The sequence below is a fragment of the Scyliorhinus torazame genome, chromosome 15 (assembly GCF_047496885.1).
Source record: "Scyliorhinus torazame isolate Kashiwa2021f chromosome 15, sScyTor2.1, whole genome shotgun sequence".
Taxonomy (NCBI): domain Eukaryota; kingdom Metazoa; phylum Chordata; class Chondrichthyes; order Carcharhiniformes; family Scyliorhinidae; genus Scyliorhinus; species Scyliorhinus torazame.
The window spans coordinates 97,915,345-97,930,598 of NC_092721.1; the positions used below are offsets into that span (position 1 = coordinate 97,915,345).

General features: G+C 50.1%; 1 protein-coding gene across 4 annotated transcripts in view; it reads left to right on the top strand.

Moving 5' to 3' along the window:
• nox4 (NADPH oxidase 4) overlaps positions 1-15,254 on the top strand; it is a 428,930-nt gene that overhangs the window by 210,751 nt on the left and 202,925 nt on the right. For all 4 annotated transcript variants that reach the window (XM_072476467.1, XM_072476468.1, XM_072476466.1 and 1 more), the window contains one exon: positions 6,101-6,182. In XM_072476467.1, coding sequence (XP_072332568.1) covers positions 6,101-6,182 — 82 coding nt within the window. The remainder of the gene's footprint in view (positions 1-6,100; positions 6,183-15,254) is intronic.

Sequence of the window (15,254 nt, forward strand, 5' to 3'; positions counted from 1 at the left end):
ATATCATTTTGCCATGTATATATCTTGCTCTGCGCGATTTCTCGTTTTTGTTTTTTTTTGTTACGGGGGGTGGGGGGGGGTGTGTTATTGTTTGTAAGGGAGAAAAATTGTGTGAAAAAACTTTAATAAATATATGTTTTTTTAAAAATTATATACGGCTGCGGCTTGTCAGCCTCCCGAGTGTCAATCAAGGACCAAGCGAATCCTGCACTGTTTTCATGGGAATCGATTGTGTTCCATGTAGCGCCGTTGCTAGCCCCTCCACAGTTGCTGAATCGATCCAGGTTCGGCAGTGCATTCAATACCAGGGGCGAAATTCTCCCCAAATGGCGCGATGTCCGCCGACTGACGCCCAAAACGGCGCCAATCAGACAGGCATCGCGCCGCCCCAAAGGTGCGGAATGCTCCGCATTTTTGGGGGCCGAGCCCCAACATTGAGGGGCTAGGCCGACGCCGGAGGGATTTCCGCCCCGCCAGCTGGCGGAAACGGCCTTTGTTGCCCCGCCAGCTGGCGCGGAAATGACATATCGGGGCGGCGCATGCGCGGGAGCGTCAGCGGCCGATTAAAGTTTCCCGCGCATGTGCAGTGGAGGGAGTCTCTTCCGCCTCCGCCATGGTGGAGACCGTGGTGGAGGCGGAAGGGAAAGAGTGCCCCCACGGCACAGGCCAGATCGCCCCGCGCCCCCCCCAGGACCCCGGAGCCCGCCCATGCCGCCTTGTCCCACCGTTCAAAAGGTGGTTTAATCCACGCCGGCGGGACAGGCAATTTATCGGCGGGACTTTGGCCCATCCGGGCCGGAGAATCCAGCGGGGGGGCCCGCCAACCGGTGCGGCCCGATTCCCGCCCCCGCCGAATATCCGGTACCGGAGACTTCGGCAACCGCCGGGGGCTGTATTCACGGCAGCCCCCGGCGATTCTCCAACCCGGCGGGGGGTCGGAGAATGATGCCCCCTATTCCAGAACTATTCCAGAACTGACTCCATTGATGCGAAAATCAGTGTTAGACTTGTTCCTCCCGCTGTCCCTTGGTGGGACTCACTGTGGGCGGCTATGTCAATTTAGTCTGGCCAGCTCATGTGAGACGATTGCTGTTATTCATTTTGGCCGACCGCACTTGAGATTATCCATGAGTATTCTAACATTCCTGGTTTTCTTTCTTTGACCATGAAAATGGTGTGGTTTCTAGGCCGGAGAAAGGGGACCAAGCTAGATGTCTAATAGTCTTCTTGCTCCTGTCGCCTGTGTGCAGCTTATTGAACAGGGTTACTCCGGTTCACAGCCCTGTCCCCATCATTAATTCTGCATCATCACAGAAATTGGGAAATGGACCCTGAAGCCTGCAGGTTACATTTTCTAACATGCGGACGTGGGATTCCATCATTGTCCACTTGATTTTGGCGGGTCGGTGGTCAGATTTTGCTGACATGTCCTTTAAAAGCAGCCATGCTATAATTTTACATAAATACCATTTTGGTCCAGCTGGATATCCTGCATCCTGATGATTTCTGTGGAACTGCTTGGTAGCACTCTTGAGATAGAAGCTTGTGTGTTCAAGTCTCACTCCGGGACTTCTGCTCAATAATCTAGGCTGATATTTCAGAGTAATACTCTCAGAGATACCGTCTTCCCGTTTGCCCTTTCAAGCAGCATATTTTGAAGATGTTATTCCTAGTGTATGTATCAATATTTATTCTTCAATCAACATCTCAAAAAATATATTATCTGGTCATTATTACTTTGTTGTGTGTGGGAGTTTGCCGTGTACAAATTAGTTACTGAATTTCCTACACGGTAATAGTTCTTGCACTTCAAAAGGACTTCATTGGCTGTAAAATGTTTTGAGATGTCTTGTGGTCGAGAAAGGTGATTGATGGAGGCCATGATGTGGAGATGCCGGCGTTGGACTGGGGTGGGCACCGTAAGAAGTCTTACAACACCAGGTTAAAGTTCAACAGGTTTGTTTCGATGTCACTAGCTTTCGGAGCGCTGCTCCTTCCTCAGGTGAATGAAGAGGTATGTTCCAGAAACATATATATGTAGACAGATTCAAAGATGCCAGACAATGCTTGGAATGCGAGCATTAGCAGGTGATTAAATCTTTACAGATCCAGAGATGGGATCCAGTGGTGGAGGCAGACACCCTAAACTTTTTTAAAAATACCTTAAGTGCTGTAAACTACAGGGCTATGGGCCGGGTGCAGGAAGGTGGGATTAGAAAGGACACCTGGTTGTCCTCGGGCTGGCATAGACACGATGGACCGAATGGCCTCCTGTGCTGTAACTTTTCTATGGTTCTACATACCGGAATGAAGGACTTGTCAAATGAGCAGTGGTTGAGGACTCTGGTTCTGTACTCGTTGAAGTTTAGAAGGATGAGGGGGGAATCTGATTGAAACTTACAGAATATTGTGAGGCCCAGATCGAGTGGACGTGGAGAGGATATTTCCAAGAGTAGGAAAAACTAGAACCAGAGGGCACAGCCTCAGACTGAAGGGGCGATCCTTTAAAACAAAGATGAAGAAGAATTTCTTGAGCTAGAGGGTGATGAATCTGTGGAACTCATTGCCGCAGAAGGCTGTGGAGGCCAAGGTCACTGAGTGTCTTTCAGACAGAGATAGATAGTTTCTTGATTAATAAGTGTGGGGAAAAGGCAGGAGAATAGGAGTGAGAAACATATCAGCCATGATTGAATGACAGAGTAGACTCAATGGGCCGAATGGCCTAATTCTGCTCATATGTCTTATAATAATAATAATAATCGCTTATTTTCAGAAGTAGGCTTCAATGAAGTTACTGTGAAAAGCCGGTAGTCGCCACATTCCGGCACCTGTTCGAGGAGGCTGGAATGGGAAGGAGGCTGCTGGTCTTGTTCTGCATTACAAGTCAGCTGTCTTAGCCCACTGTGCTAAACCAGCCCCTGGTTATGGTCTTATGATGACATTTGTTTCTCATTTTCAGATTATTATCCTGTACTTTCATAGGATACCAGCTGCTCCTTCTCCTAAACCCCCTGCCCATTCCAATTAATTGACCAGCATGCATTGGGTTTTCAAGATCAAATCATTTAATGTAAATTCGCAATAATCCCAACACTAATTAGTGATACATCCAATCCTGTCTCAGCGCCGTTGCATTATTTGTTGTATTCTTTGCCTCAGAGTTTTTTTCTGTGATTTCCTACCGTTTTCAATTTCAGAAGCAGCCTTTTGTGAAGAATTTAAGCAAAGGTTTTCTAGAAATGTAAGGCTTAGAATTCCCTATTGGAGACAGAAATTGGGAGGTGGGTTTGATTCTGGGTCATGAACCCACCCCCGACTCAAAACAGGAAGTGACTGCTTTTTGATTGAGTTGGGGAGTTAATTGCTTAAAAGGCGGGTCTGCCCGTTCAACGAGCTGGCAAGTGCATGGGAATGGAAATGGAACAGTCAAAAGGTGGGACACATAGGGCTGGATTCTCCGGTCGCCGACGCTGAAACCGCGTTCGGCGAACGGCTGGAGAATCTGAGTTACCGACCAAATCGGGGGTGGCGCTGCTTTTGCGATGCTCCGCCCCCTCCAAAGCCGTATCGATGACCTCAGGGCATTGCCTGAGGCCCGCCCCCCGATGCTTCACCCCCAACCGGCCAAGTTCCCGACGGCGTGGGACACATGTGGGGCGAAATTCTCCCCAAACGGCGCGATGTCCGCCGACTGGCACCCAAAACGGCGCCAATCAGACGGGCATCACGCCGCCCCAAAGGTGCGGAATGCTCCGCATCTTTGGGGGCCGAGCCCCAACATTGAGGGGCTAGGCCGGCGCAGGAGGGATTTCCGCCCTGCCAGCTGGCGGAAACGGCGTTTGTTGCCCCGCCAGCTGGCGCGGAAATGACATGTTGGGGCGGCGCATGCGCGGGAGCGTCAGCGGCCGCTGACAGCTTCCCGCGCATGCGCAGTGGGGAGAGTCTCTTCCGCCTCCGCCATGGCGGAGACCGTTGCGGAGGCGGAAGGGAAAGAGTGCCCCCACGGCACAGGCCCACCCGCGGATCGGTGGGCCCCGATCGCGGGCCAGGCCACCGTGGGGGCACCCCACGACCCAGGAGCCCGCCCACGCCGCCTTGTCCCGCCGGTAAATAGATACTCTAATTTACGCCGGCGGGACAGGCAATTTCTCGGCGGGACTTCGGCCCATCCGGGCCGGAGAATCGAGCGGGGGGCCCGCCAACCGGCGCGGCCCGATTACCGCCCCCGCCGAATATCCGGTACCGGAGACTTTGGCAACCGGCGGGGGCGGGATTCACGGCGGCCAACGGCCATTCTCCGACCCGCTGGAGGGTCGGAGAATGACGCCCCAGGTCTCACCCGTCGGGAATTCGGCGTGGCGGCTGAGGACTCAGTCCAGTGCCGCCACAGTCAGAGGAGGGCTGTTCCACAGGGACATTTTTCGGGGCTGGGGGCACTGTGGGGGGGGGGGGGGGGGGGGGGGGGCGTGGGTGGTCCGCGGCACGTGAGCCGGCCGAAGGGGGGGACTATTTCACGGGCCATGTCCGCGAGTGGCCACCGCCATGTAGCAGGTCCTGGCCGCTGCAGGGCGCCACCATGCGCGGCCACGGACCCGGCAATTCTCCGGGCCGTATCGGCAGCTAGAGCCGGGTACTCTATGCTGCCTGCCATCCTGCTAGCCCCAGCAAAACGGGAAATTGGTGGCCGCTTTGCACCAGTCTTTCAGGGGTAAAACGCCACCATTCCCACGCCGGCTTGGGGACATAGCCCCAGAATCGGAGAATCCAGCCCATTGTGACTCATTTTGGCAGCCATTGCTGTGGTACATTAGGCCAAAAGTTGGCAACGTTGAAATTTCCCACAGTGCAACAGAAGGCAGATGCTATGTTATTTAAAATCTGTGGAATTTTATATAACTGGGTAACACTCCTACCACGCTCAACCTCTTCAGTGCCATTTTGAACTGCATCTCATATAACTGACAGCTGACTCTGTCCCTGTCTCCACTGAGCTGATTTGATTCACGATAGTTGCCAAAGTCCAGCTGCCTCTAAAAATTGGAACAACTTACTGGGGTGTGTTCTTGATGAGCCCACCATGATGCTAAGTACCTCATTCATAGGAGCAAGTCTGTTTTGACGCCCAAACTTTTCCCTGTCCTTGAAAGAATGGCAGACGGCAGAAACAGAGATGGGAGTCTGTGCCTTCCTCCTCAGCAACCATTATTTCCACTGCCCTGCCTTTATTTCCATCCCAGTCCCTAAATGCCTGCAACTGTCTCTAAAGTTATTATAAAGAATAATATTGGTTAATGTTTAAGGGGTACCGTGTTCCTTGAGAGACAGATGATATTGAAGGGTGTATATCCTATTTTATTACGCCTCTGAAGCTCAACTCTTACTGTTTTCACATCAGCCATCATGTTATCTATTTCACAATATATTTTATACAACTGTCCTAGAAATTATCTGATGATTCTGGCTGTTGTTGAGCACTACGTGCACCTGAAAAATGTTAGAAGAATTTAGAACACTTCCATCTTATCGGTAATTAATTTGCAGACCCACATCAACCCTCCATGGGACTCCCATGTCCATGGGACTTCTCCCCATTTAGTGTGTTGCCCCGTCCCGTCCCCCGCCACAGGCCCAACCCAACTCAAACCCCTTTCCTGCTGACTGTGTGATCCCCGCCTTCCAATTGATTGACAATCCTCCTCCCCAACCCCAAATTCTGACACTTTACCTGACAAACCGATCTTCTCCCTGGGTTGAAATTAGTTGGACCTTGCCCACTGCACACTGCTCGCCCAGCCTGAGTTGGAAGGTCAGGTGAGACAGGATCGAAAAAATCTAAAGGTAAGGAAGTAGGAGAGGACTGGCAATCTGACTCTGATTTTGCAAACTTACCAGAGAACTGTTAAGAAGTGACAAAACCTATTACTTAAATCAATTCAGAGAAATGGAAAGTTGTGCCGGCCTTTCCAGAGACCTTTATGAATAAACATTATTGCTGTGCATTGAATTGCAACAAATGAGATCAACACTGGATGTTAATAATATAGCAGATATAACAAATCATTTCTGTATATTTTTATTAATCCTTATCAATCTCTTGCAGAGAAATTTCGAGAGTTGCTGCTATCTGAACCAAATTTCGATACAGAGATCCTGCCAATACTGCAGCAGAGAAATTACCCAAAGTAAGTCTGAGTGAATGTTGCTGTTATTTACAACAATGAACATATTATCTGATTTTTAGTTATATTAATCTGATACTTACATCACTTTAATATTAATTCATCTCCTGTAGTTCACGGGGAATTGAGTCCAAGGTTAGAGAGAATAGTACATTTGGACAAGGGCAGAGGGATGGGATCGGGAAAAGGAAGGGCAGAGATAAAGAATTCAATCAACAAGGCAAGCAGCTTGATGCACAAGAGATCCGCCAGTGAAGGAAATGCTAAAGAAGTAAGCAGAATTCCGGTTAGCAGGGGAAGCAAACATCACAACAACAGATATCCACACAATGCAAGTGAATGATCGGGTAGCCAAGGCTCTAAAAAGTCAACTAGCAGTGACGGAGGGTTACAAAGAAAGGGAAATAATGTTAAAAGGATAGGGATTGTTGAGGAAAGGTAGCCCATGTCAATAGATGAGATGAGAGCTGAAGAATAGGAAAACCAGTCAGTGAAGAAGTGAAATGTTTAGAATGGGAAATCCAGATAGGTGGAACTTCATGGGCATGTCTCAGGGACCATTGTTGGCACGCTGACAGTAGGATGTGATGCAGAGGTTTGAAGGCACAGAGAGAAAGATGGATCCAGAAGAGGGTGGTGACTGAGAAGATTGAAATGCCAACTTTTCCAGAGAGTTGCAAAGGGAGATTGATCTCAGAAATGGAAATTAGGCAAGGCACGGCTATCAGAACATTGGCAACCCTGACACACCTACGAGCTGTATTATAGGGTAATTCATCTGTGTTGCTTAATATTTGTAAAAGGAAGTCTCTGGAAATGAGGGATGAAATAAACAAAAATCCATCTAAACGAGGAGCTGAATCGGTTAAGTTTTAAGGCACAGAATGTCAGAATCTGCGAGGAAATTTAAAACCTGGGGCGAGATTCTCCGACGCCCCCCCCCCCCGCCGGGTCGGAGAATCGCCGGGGGCTGGGTGAATCCCGCCCCCGTCGGTTGCCGAATTCTCCGGCACCGGATATTCGGCGGGGGCGGGAATCGCGCCGCGCCGCTTGGCGCGCCCTCCCCCGGCGATTCCCGGCCCGCATGGGCCGGAGTCCCGCTGCTAGAATGCCTGTCCCGCCGGCGTGGATTAAACCAGCTCACTGCTGTCTGTACTCTGGGTCTGTGCTCACTGCTGTCTGTACTCTGGGTCTGTGCTCACGGCTGTCTGTACTCCGGGTCTGTGCTCACTGCTGCCTGTACTCCGGGACTGTGCTCACTGCTGTCCGTACTCCGGGTCTGTGCTCACTGCTGTCCGTACTCCAGGTCTGTGCTCACTGCTGTCTGTACTCTGGGTCTGTGCTCACTGCTGTCCGTACTCCAGGTCTGTGCTCACTGCTGTCCGTACTCCAGGTCTGTGCTCACTGCTGTCCGCACTCCAGGTCTGTGCTCACTGCTGTCTGTACTCTGGGTCTGTGCTCACTGCTGTCTGTACTCTGGGTCTGTGCTCACGGCTGTCTGTACTCCGGGTCTGTGCTCACTGCTGCCTGTACTCCGGGACTGTGCTCACTGCTGCCCGTACTCCGGGTCTGTGCTCACTGCTGTCCGTACTCCAGGTCTGTGCTCACTGCTGTCTGTACTCTGGGTCTGTGCTCACTGCTGTCCGTACTCCAGGTCTGTGCTCACTGCTGTTCGTACTCCAGGTCTGTGCTCACTGCTGTCCGCACTCCAGGTCTGTGCTCACTGCTGTCTGTACTCTGGGTCTGTGCTCACTGCTGTCTGTACTCTGGGTCTGTGCTCACTGCTGTCCCTGTTCCGGGTCTGTGCTCACTGCTGTCCGTACTCCGGGTCTGTGCTCACTGCTGTCCGTACTCCAGGTCTGTGCTCACTGCTGTCTGTACTCTGGGTCTGTGCTCACTGCTGTCCGTACTCCGGGTCTGTGCTCACTGCTGTCCGCACTCCAGGTCTGTGCTCACTGCTGTCCGTACTCCGGGTCTGTGCTCACTGCTGTCCGTACTCCGGGTCTGTGCTCACTGCTGTCCGTACTCCGGGTCTGTGCACGCTGTTGTCCGTACTCCGGCTCTGTGCTCACTGCTGTCCGTACTCCAGGTCTGTGCTCACTGCTGTCCGTACTCCGGGTCTGTGCACGCTGTTGTCCATACTCCGGGTCTGTGCTCACTGCTGCCCGTACTCCAGGTCTGTGCTCACTGCTGTCCGTACTCCGGGTCTGTGCACGCTGTTGTCCGTACTCCGGGTCTGTGCTCACTGCTGTCCGTACTCCGGGTCTGTGCTCACTGCTGTCTGTACTCCAGGTCTGTGCTCACTGCTGTCCGTACTCCGGGTCTGTGCACGCTGTTGTCCGCCCTCCGGGTCTGTGCTCACTGCTGTCCCTGTTCCGGGTCTGTGCTCACTGCTGTCTGTACTCCAGGTCTGTGCTCGCTGCTGTCCGTACTCCGGGTCTGTGCTCACTGCTGTCCGTACTCCGGATCTGTGCTCACTGCTGTCCGTACTCCGGGTCTGTGCTCACTGCTGTCCGTACTCCGGGTCTGTGCTCACTGCTGTCCGTACTCCGGGTCTGTGCTCACTGCTGTCCCTGTTCCGGGTCTGTGCTCACTGCTGTCCGTACTCCGGGTCTGTGCTCACTGCTGTCCGTACTCCGGGTCTGTGCTCACTGCTGTCCGTACTCCGGGTCTGTGCTCACTGCTGTCCGCACTCCGGGTCTGTGCTCACTGCTGTCCCTGTTCCGGGTCTGTGCTCACTGCTGTCCGTACTCCGGGTCTGTGCTCACTGCTGTCCGTACTCCGGGTCTGTGCTCACTGCTGTCCGTACTCCAGGTCTGTGCTCACTGCTGTCCGTACTCCGGGTCTGTGCTCACTGCTGTCCGTACTCCGGGTCTGTGCTCACTGCTGTCCGTACTCCGGGTCTGTGCTCACTGCTGTCCGTACTCCGGGTCTGTGCTCACTGCTGTCCGTACTCCAGGTCTGTGCTCACTGCTGTCCGTACTCCAGGTCTGTGCTCACTGCTGTCCGTACTCCGGGTCTGTGCTCACTGCTGTCCGTACTCCAGGTCTGTGCTCACTGCTGTCCGTACTCCGGGTCTGTGCTCACTGCTGTCCGTACTCCAGGTCTGTGCTCACTGCTGTCCGTACTCCGGGTCTGTGCACACTGCTGTCCGTACTCCGGGTCTGTGCACACTGCTGTCCGTACTCCAGGTCTGTGCACACGGCTGTCCATACTCCGGGTCTGTGCACACTGCTGTCCGTACTCCGGGTCTGTGCTCACTGCTGTCCGTACTCCGGGTCTGTGCACACTGCTGTCCGTACTCCGGGTCTGTGCTCACTGCTGTCCGTACTCCAGGTCTGTGCTCACTGCTGTCCGTACTCCAGGTCTGTGCTCACTGCTGTCCGTACTCCAGGTCTGTGCTCACTGCTGTCCGTACTCCGGGTCTGTGCTCACTGCTGTCCGTACTCCAGGTCTGTGCTCACTGCTGTCCGTACTCCAGGTCTGTGCTCACTGCTGTCCGTACTCCGGGTCTGTGCTCACTGCTGTCCGTACTCCAGGTCTGTGCTCACTGCTGTCCGTACTCCGGGTCTGTGCTCACTGCTGTCCGTACTCCGGGTCTGTGCTCACTGCTGTCCGTACTCCGGGTCTGTGCTCACTGCTGTCTGTACTCCGGGTCTGTGCTCACTGCTGTCCGTACTCCGGGTCTGTGCTCACTGCTGTCCGTACTCCGGGTCTGTGCTCACTGCTGTCCGTACTCCCGGTCTGTACTCACTGCTGTCCGTACTCCAGGTCTGTGCTCACTGCTGCCTGTACTCCGGGTCTGTGCTCACTGCTGCCTGTACTCCGGGTCTGTACTCACTGCTCTCCGTACTCCAGGTCTGTGCTCACTGCTGCCTGTACTCCAGGTCTGTGCTCACTGCTGCCTGTACTCCGGGCCTGTACTCACTTCTCTCCGTACTCCAGGTCTGTGCTCACTGCTGCCTGTACTCCGGGTCTGTACTCACTGCTCTCCGTACTCCAGGTCTGTGCTCACTGCTGCCTGTACTCCAGGTCTGTGCTCACTGCTGCCTGTACTCCGGGCCTATACTCACTGCTCTCCGTACTCCAGGTCTGTGCACACTGCTGCCTGTACTCCGGGTCTGTACTCACTGCTCTCCGTACTCCAGGTCTGTGCTCACTGCTGCCTGTACTCCAGGTCTGTGCTCACTGCTGCCTGTACTCCGGGCCTGTACTCACTGCTCTCCGTACTCCAGGTCTGTGCTCACTGCTGCCTGTACTCCGGGTCTGTACCCACTGCTGCCTGTACTCCGGGTCTGTACTCACTGCTCTCCGTACTCCAGGTCTGTGCTCACTGCTGCCTGTACTCCAGGTCTGTGCTCACTGCTGCCTGTACTCCGGGCCTGTACTCACTGCTCTCCGTACTCCAGGTCTGTGCTCACTGCTGCCTGTACTCCGGGTCTGTACTCACTGCTGCCTGTACTCCGGGTCTGTACTCACTGCTGTCCGTACTCCAGGTCTATGTCATGGATTGCACCTGTTGCACTCTCAAGATTCACAAGAGAGAGAAACTCTCTCAAGAATCAGAGAGTCTTGAATCTGTTGCTTTTGTTCTTCTTTCAATCATCTCTTGAAGTGATGGGTCGGTAGCTGCGTATTAACATTTTCCTTGGTCAGCCGCCATGTTTCACTGTGTGTTCATCATCTAGATGGGGTTCGTTCGGGTATGTCTATCCTCCCAAAGTTAGCTGCTCAAGACTGTAATTTTTTTGAATGATTACTCTTTACGGCCGAACTCTGCACGAGGTTGGAACAACTTGTTCCATTTGTTTCTGGTATATATCTGTTACTCATCCATGCGATGTTATATCAGCCTCATCTGCTTCTGATGTTTCCCTTTTCCTCTACATGAATAAAGTCTATTATCTAATAGAGGAATGGCAGGGTGGTTACAAAGGCATCACCATCCTCAGTGTACAAATAGAAGAGGCAGATTCAATTCTGGCTTTTGTTGGTGTTATCCCACCTGAGTCGCCAAAAATGAAGCTCGTTGTTGATCCCAACAGCGTCGCCAATACTGTTGCTAATATTAATGATAATGTTGGTGAACCACAAGCCTTCCCTTATATCGATCAAATGACCACACAACCAGTTAGTTCGTTCAAAAGATGATTTATTTACATATACAAGAGTTATCTCAACATGCAAGCACAATATCTACTACGAGTTAAACTACACCTATCAGCTACAATAACCTATACTTAACTTCAGGGCGACCGGCACTGTGCAAATGGATAAGGCCTTTATCTGGATTTCACTTGGCTGGTTCGAAGAAAGTGGCCCTGTCTCTGCTGGGCTCATCCGTCAGGCAGCGATAGTTGGTCTTGAACTTAGCTGGCTGTTCCTGCTACAGTTGGCTGGCACAGGCCGGATCCAAAAGAGACAGAACACATGGCTGTGCTCCCTTTCATCCCTCTGGGATTTTGCGCTCTTTGGGGCGGTCCTTAACCTTGGACCTAATAATTTGACAGGGCTCTGATCACTGTCTTCGATTTCGGCCAATAAAGGGGCGGGTGCCTTGGTAGCTGGGCGGGTCCTTAACAGTCATTGACCTTGGCAGTTGGGCTTTCTGAGTGAAGGGAGTGGCGCCGATCAGTCTGTTGCTGTACTGGTTTCTTGATTGGAGTCCTATTGTCCTGGGAAAATGGTCCATTAAAATGCAAATGAGCTGGGGGGGGGGGGGGGAGGGTGTTCAATCAGGTCTGGTTACCTGCGTTTCAGATACACATAAGCTCTGTATCTGTCTGAGTCCTGGGTTGGCCTCAATTCCTATGGTCCTTTGCAGGTGGCCATCTTAGATGGCTACACTTTCAAAAGGGAACTCAATAAGCAGCTGAAGAGAAAAGAATTGCAGAGCTAAGAGGAAAAGAGAGCCGAGTGGGAAAAGCTGAGTTGCTCTTGTGTAGAGCCAGCATGGACATGTGGACTGAATGGCCTCCTTCCAGGCTGTCACCATTCAATGATTCTATGGTAGTATATTTGATGTAGTCTAATGTGTATTTTAGCAAGGCTCTTGGTTATGTTCCACACAGAAGACTGATCAGAAAAGTAAAAGCACACGGGATCCAAGGGCAAGTTGGGTCTAAATGGCTGGAGAGAAAAGTATAATGGTCAACGGATTTTTTTTGACTGAAAGGTTATTTCTGGTTGAGTTCAGCAGAGATCAGAGGCAGCTCCCTTAAATTTTATGGTACATGTCAATAGTTCAGATTTAAATGTAGGGGACAAAATTAAGATCTATGCAAATGATAGAAAAATTCATAATTTATTTAAGAAATGGGCCGCACGGTAGCACAGAGGTTAGCACTGTTGCTTCACAGCGCCAGGGTCCCAGTTTTGACTCCTGGCTTGGGTCATTGTCTGTGTGGAGTCTGCACGTTCTTCCTGTGTCCGCGTGGGTTTCCTTCGGGTGCTCCGGTTTCCTCCCACAAGTCCCCAAAAACATGCTGTTAGGTAATTTGGACATTCTTCCTCAGTGTACCCGAACAGATGCCAGAATGTGGTGACTAGAGGCTTTTCACAGTGTTAATCTAAGCCTACTTGTGACAATAAAGATTATTATGATTATAAGCTGCAGACTGCAAGAAGATATCAATGGTGTAGTCAGATGGACAATAAAGTGGCAAATGGAATTCAATATGGGGGAGTATGAGATAATTTGGGGAGGTCAAGCAAGGCAAGGGAATACACAATATAAATCATCAAAAATTTGTTACAATGGATAACCTACTTTTTTAAATTGGCCATGTCCTCTTTACCCCTGTTAAATATCTTTAAATGGGTAGATTTTCCAATCATGTCCAAATCCATTACAATAACCATCTGATTTGCTTATGTGAAAGCAAATACTACACATGCTGGAAATCTGAAATAAAAACAGAAAATGCTGGATAAACTCAGCAGGTCTGGCAGCATCTGTGGAGAGAGAAATGTTTCAGATCCGTATGACTCTGCTTCAGAGCTCTGCTCCCATACGGACTCTAAAACATTAACCCTGACTTTGCTTACAGCTTTTAAACCCAAACTCCCAAATATATTATTCAGGATAAGCCTTCATAAAATCCCCCTCCCACCCGGTGAAGTCTTGCAGCTTTAATTGTTGGTCCTTAAAACTGTCAGCCTAATTATTAACAATGCGCAATGAGCCATGTCAGAGCACTGCCTTTATTTCCTACACTGCATTCCTCCATTGTCTTTCTACTTGTGGTAACTTGACTTGAGTTGACAGCTACCCTCTCTATTGCATGACATGTGATCAGGAACACAATGGAAATGTTCACAGTTCAGTTCTAAGTGGACTAAGGGAAGTATGTGGTGGTTTTCCTGTCTATCTAATCATTTAGCTCTGAAACACAGCTTCCTGAGCAATTAGCACCTCAGCACTCATTGATCATTAAATAGGGCTGAATGAATTTCAACAAAGTAATGTGGAACTGAGGAAAGAGGAACTACGATTGAAATTGGTATTATTAAATCATCAATTTCTTTTAAGAGCAAGTATAGTTTTCTGACTTGACAAATGGATTTTAAAAGAATCACTGCCATACTACTGGAGAGGGTAGGAAGTGGAGGATGATATTAACTGTTTTGAACAGCCTAGTCATAAGACCTCCAGCCAAATCATGCAGTTTTGGCTAGTCAAATCATTTCAATAATGTTTCAGGTTGTTTGAACTCTATATGTGAGAATTGACCTCTATTAACTGCAGGAACAAATGACTTGCAACTAACCATCATCTTGATTTCTGCCAACTGGATGGAATTTTTAAGGTTATTAAAGGAATTTCTGTGGTTTCCAAACCAGAAGTTCTTGCCGATTGTCCTTTGATTAAATTCTTGTGAGGATTTTACTTTTCCAATGGTAAAACATATTAAGAAACCTACGCGAAACATTAACAGAATAACCAACTTGATTCACTTTACAAGTTAAGAAACAAAGCTCTAAAATCTATATGCTTCTAACCCCCTCTCCAAGCACCAGATTGATGAAACACCAACCTTTGTTTACAGTGTGGTCAAAACAATCTCCAGTAATTAAGCTGATAATCCCCCCTACATTCACAACCACATATTTCAGAGCACTAGAATATGCTGACATGAACGCTAATGTATTCATTACTAAGTGACTAGCATGGTGTCATGGGGTCAGCAATGCACTGATGTGGTGTTTTGCAGAGAGACTAGTAGATGTTTTTCCTATTGAATCATACATTTTCAAACAGACCAATGCCGTGGTAAAATTCACATGGTTATCAGTGACCCTTGCCTTCTTTTGTGACATGATGGGATGAATTTACTTGTCCCACCCCTCCCCACTGTAAGTCGGTGCAAAATGAATATTGAATTTGTGGTTGTTCCATTCGATTGCATTAGGAGGAGAAGGTACATTATTGGTGAGCTGAGGATCAGGAATGGGGAGAGGTTTGCTTCTTCTTTTACCACTTTTTCAGTCTTCAAAAGCAGATCCCTCTCCTTGTAAGCATTCATGTGTCAGGTGATTACCCCCAGCATATGCGTGATGGAATTGTGTTTTGACAGCCTGCTTGGCGTTTGTTGCTTTTCGCATGCAATAGGTTAAATCATAGATGCATTATCAAGGCAGAAATAATCAACTGGGAAGTCTTCCGCTCACTGAATGTACAGCTGGTGTGTGGCCACAAAAAACACATCCTGTAGGTTTCCCAGATGTATCCATGATTCCTACATCTTGGGTAGATTCCAGATCCCAGATATCTTCGAAGAGAACACAATACCAGGGTTGGTTCCTTGGGAAAATGTATACCTGCAAAGGATGTGGCTCATGACGCCCATCTGGAAGCCACAAATCGCATCTGAGAGAAGGTAGCTGAATATTGGTGGGCATTTTAAAAATGCCATTCTGATGCCTGGACAGACCTTGCAAGTCACTGCAGTACAATCTCCAGAGGCTCTCATGGATCATCCTGGTTTGCTGCGCACTTCACAACCTGGCAATCAAAGGGGGGAGGAGCTGCCAGATGCCCAGATGGAACATCTGTAGATCTCCTCCATTGTGGTG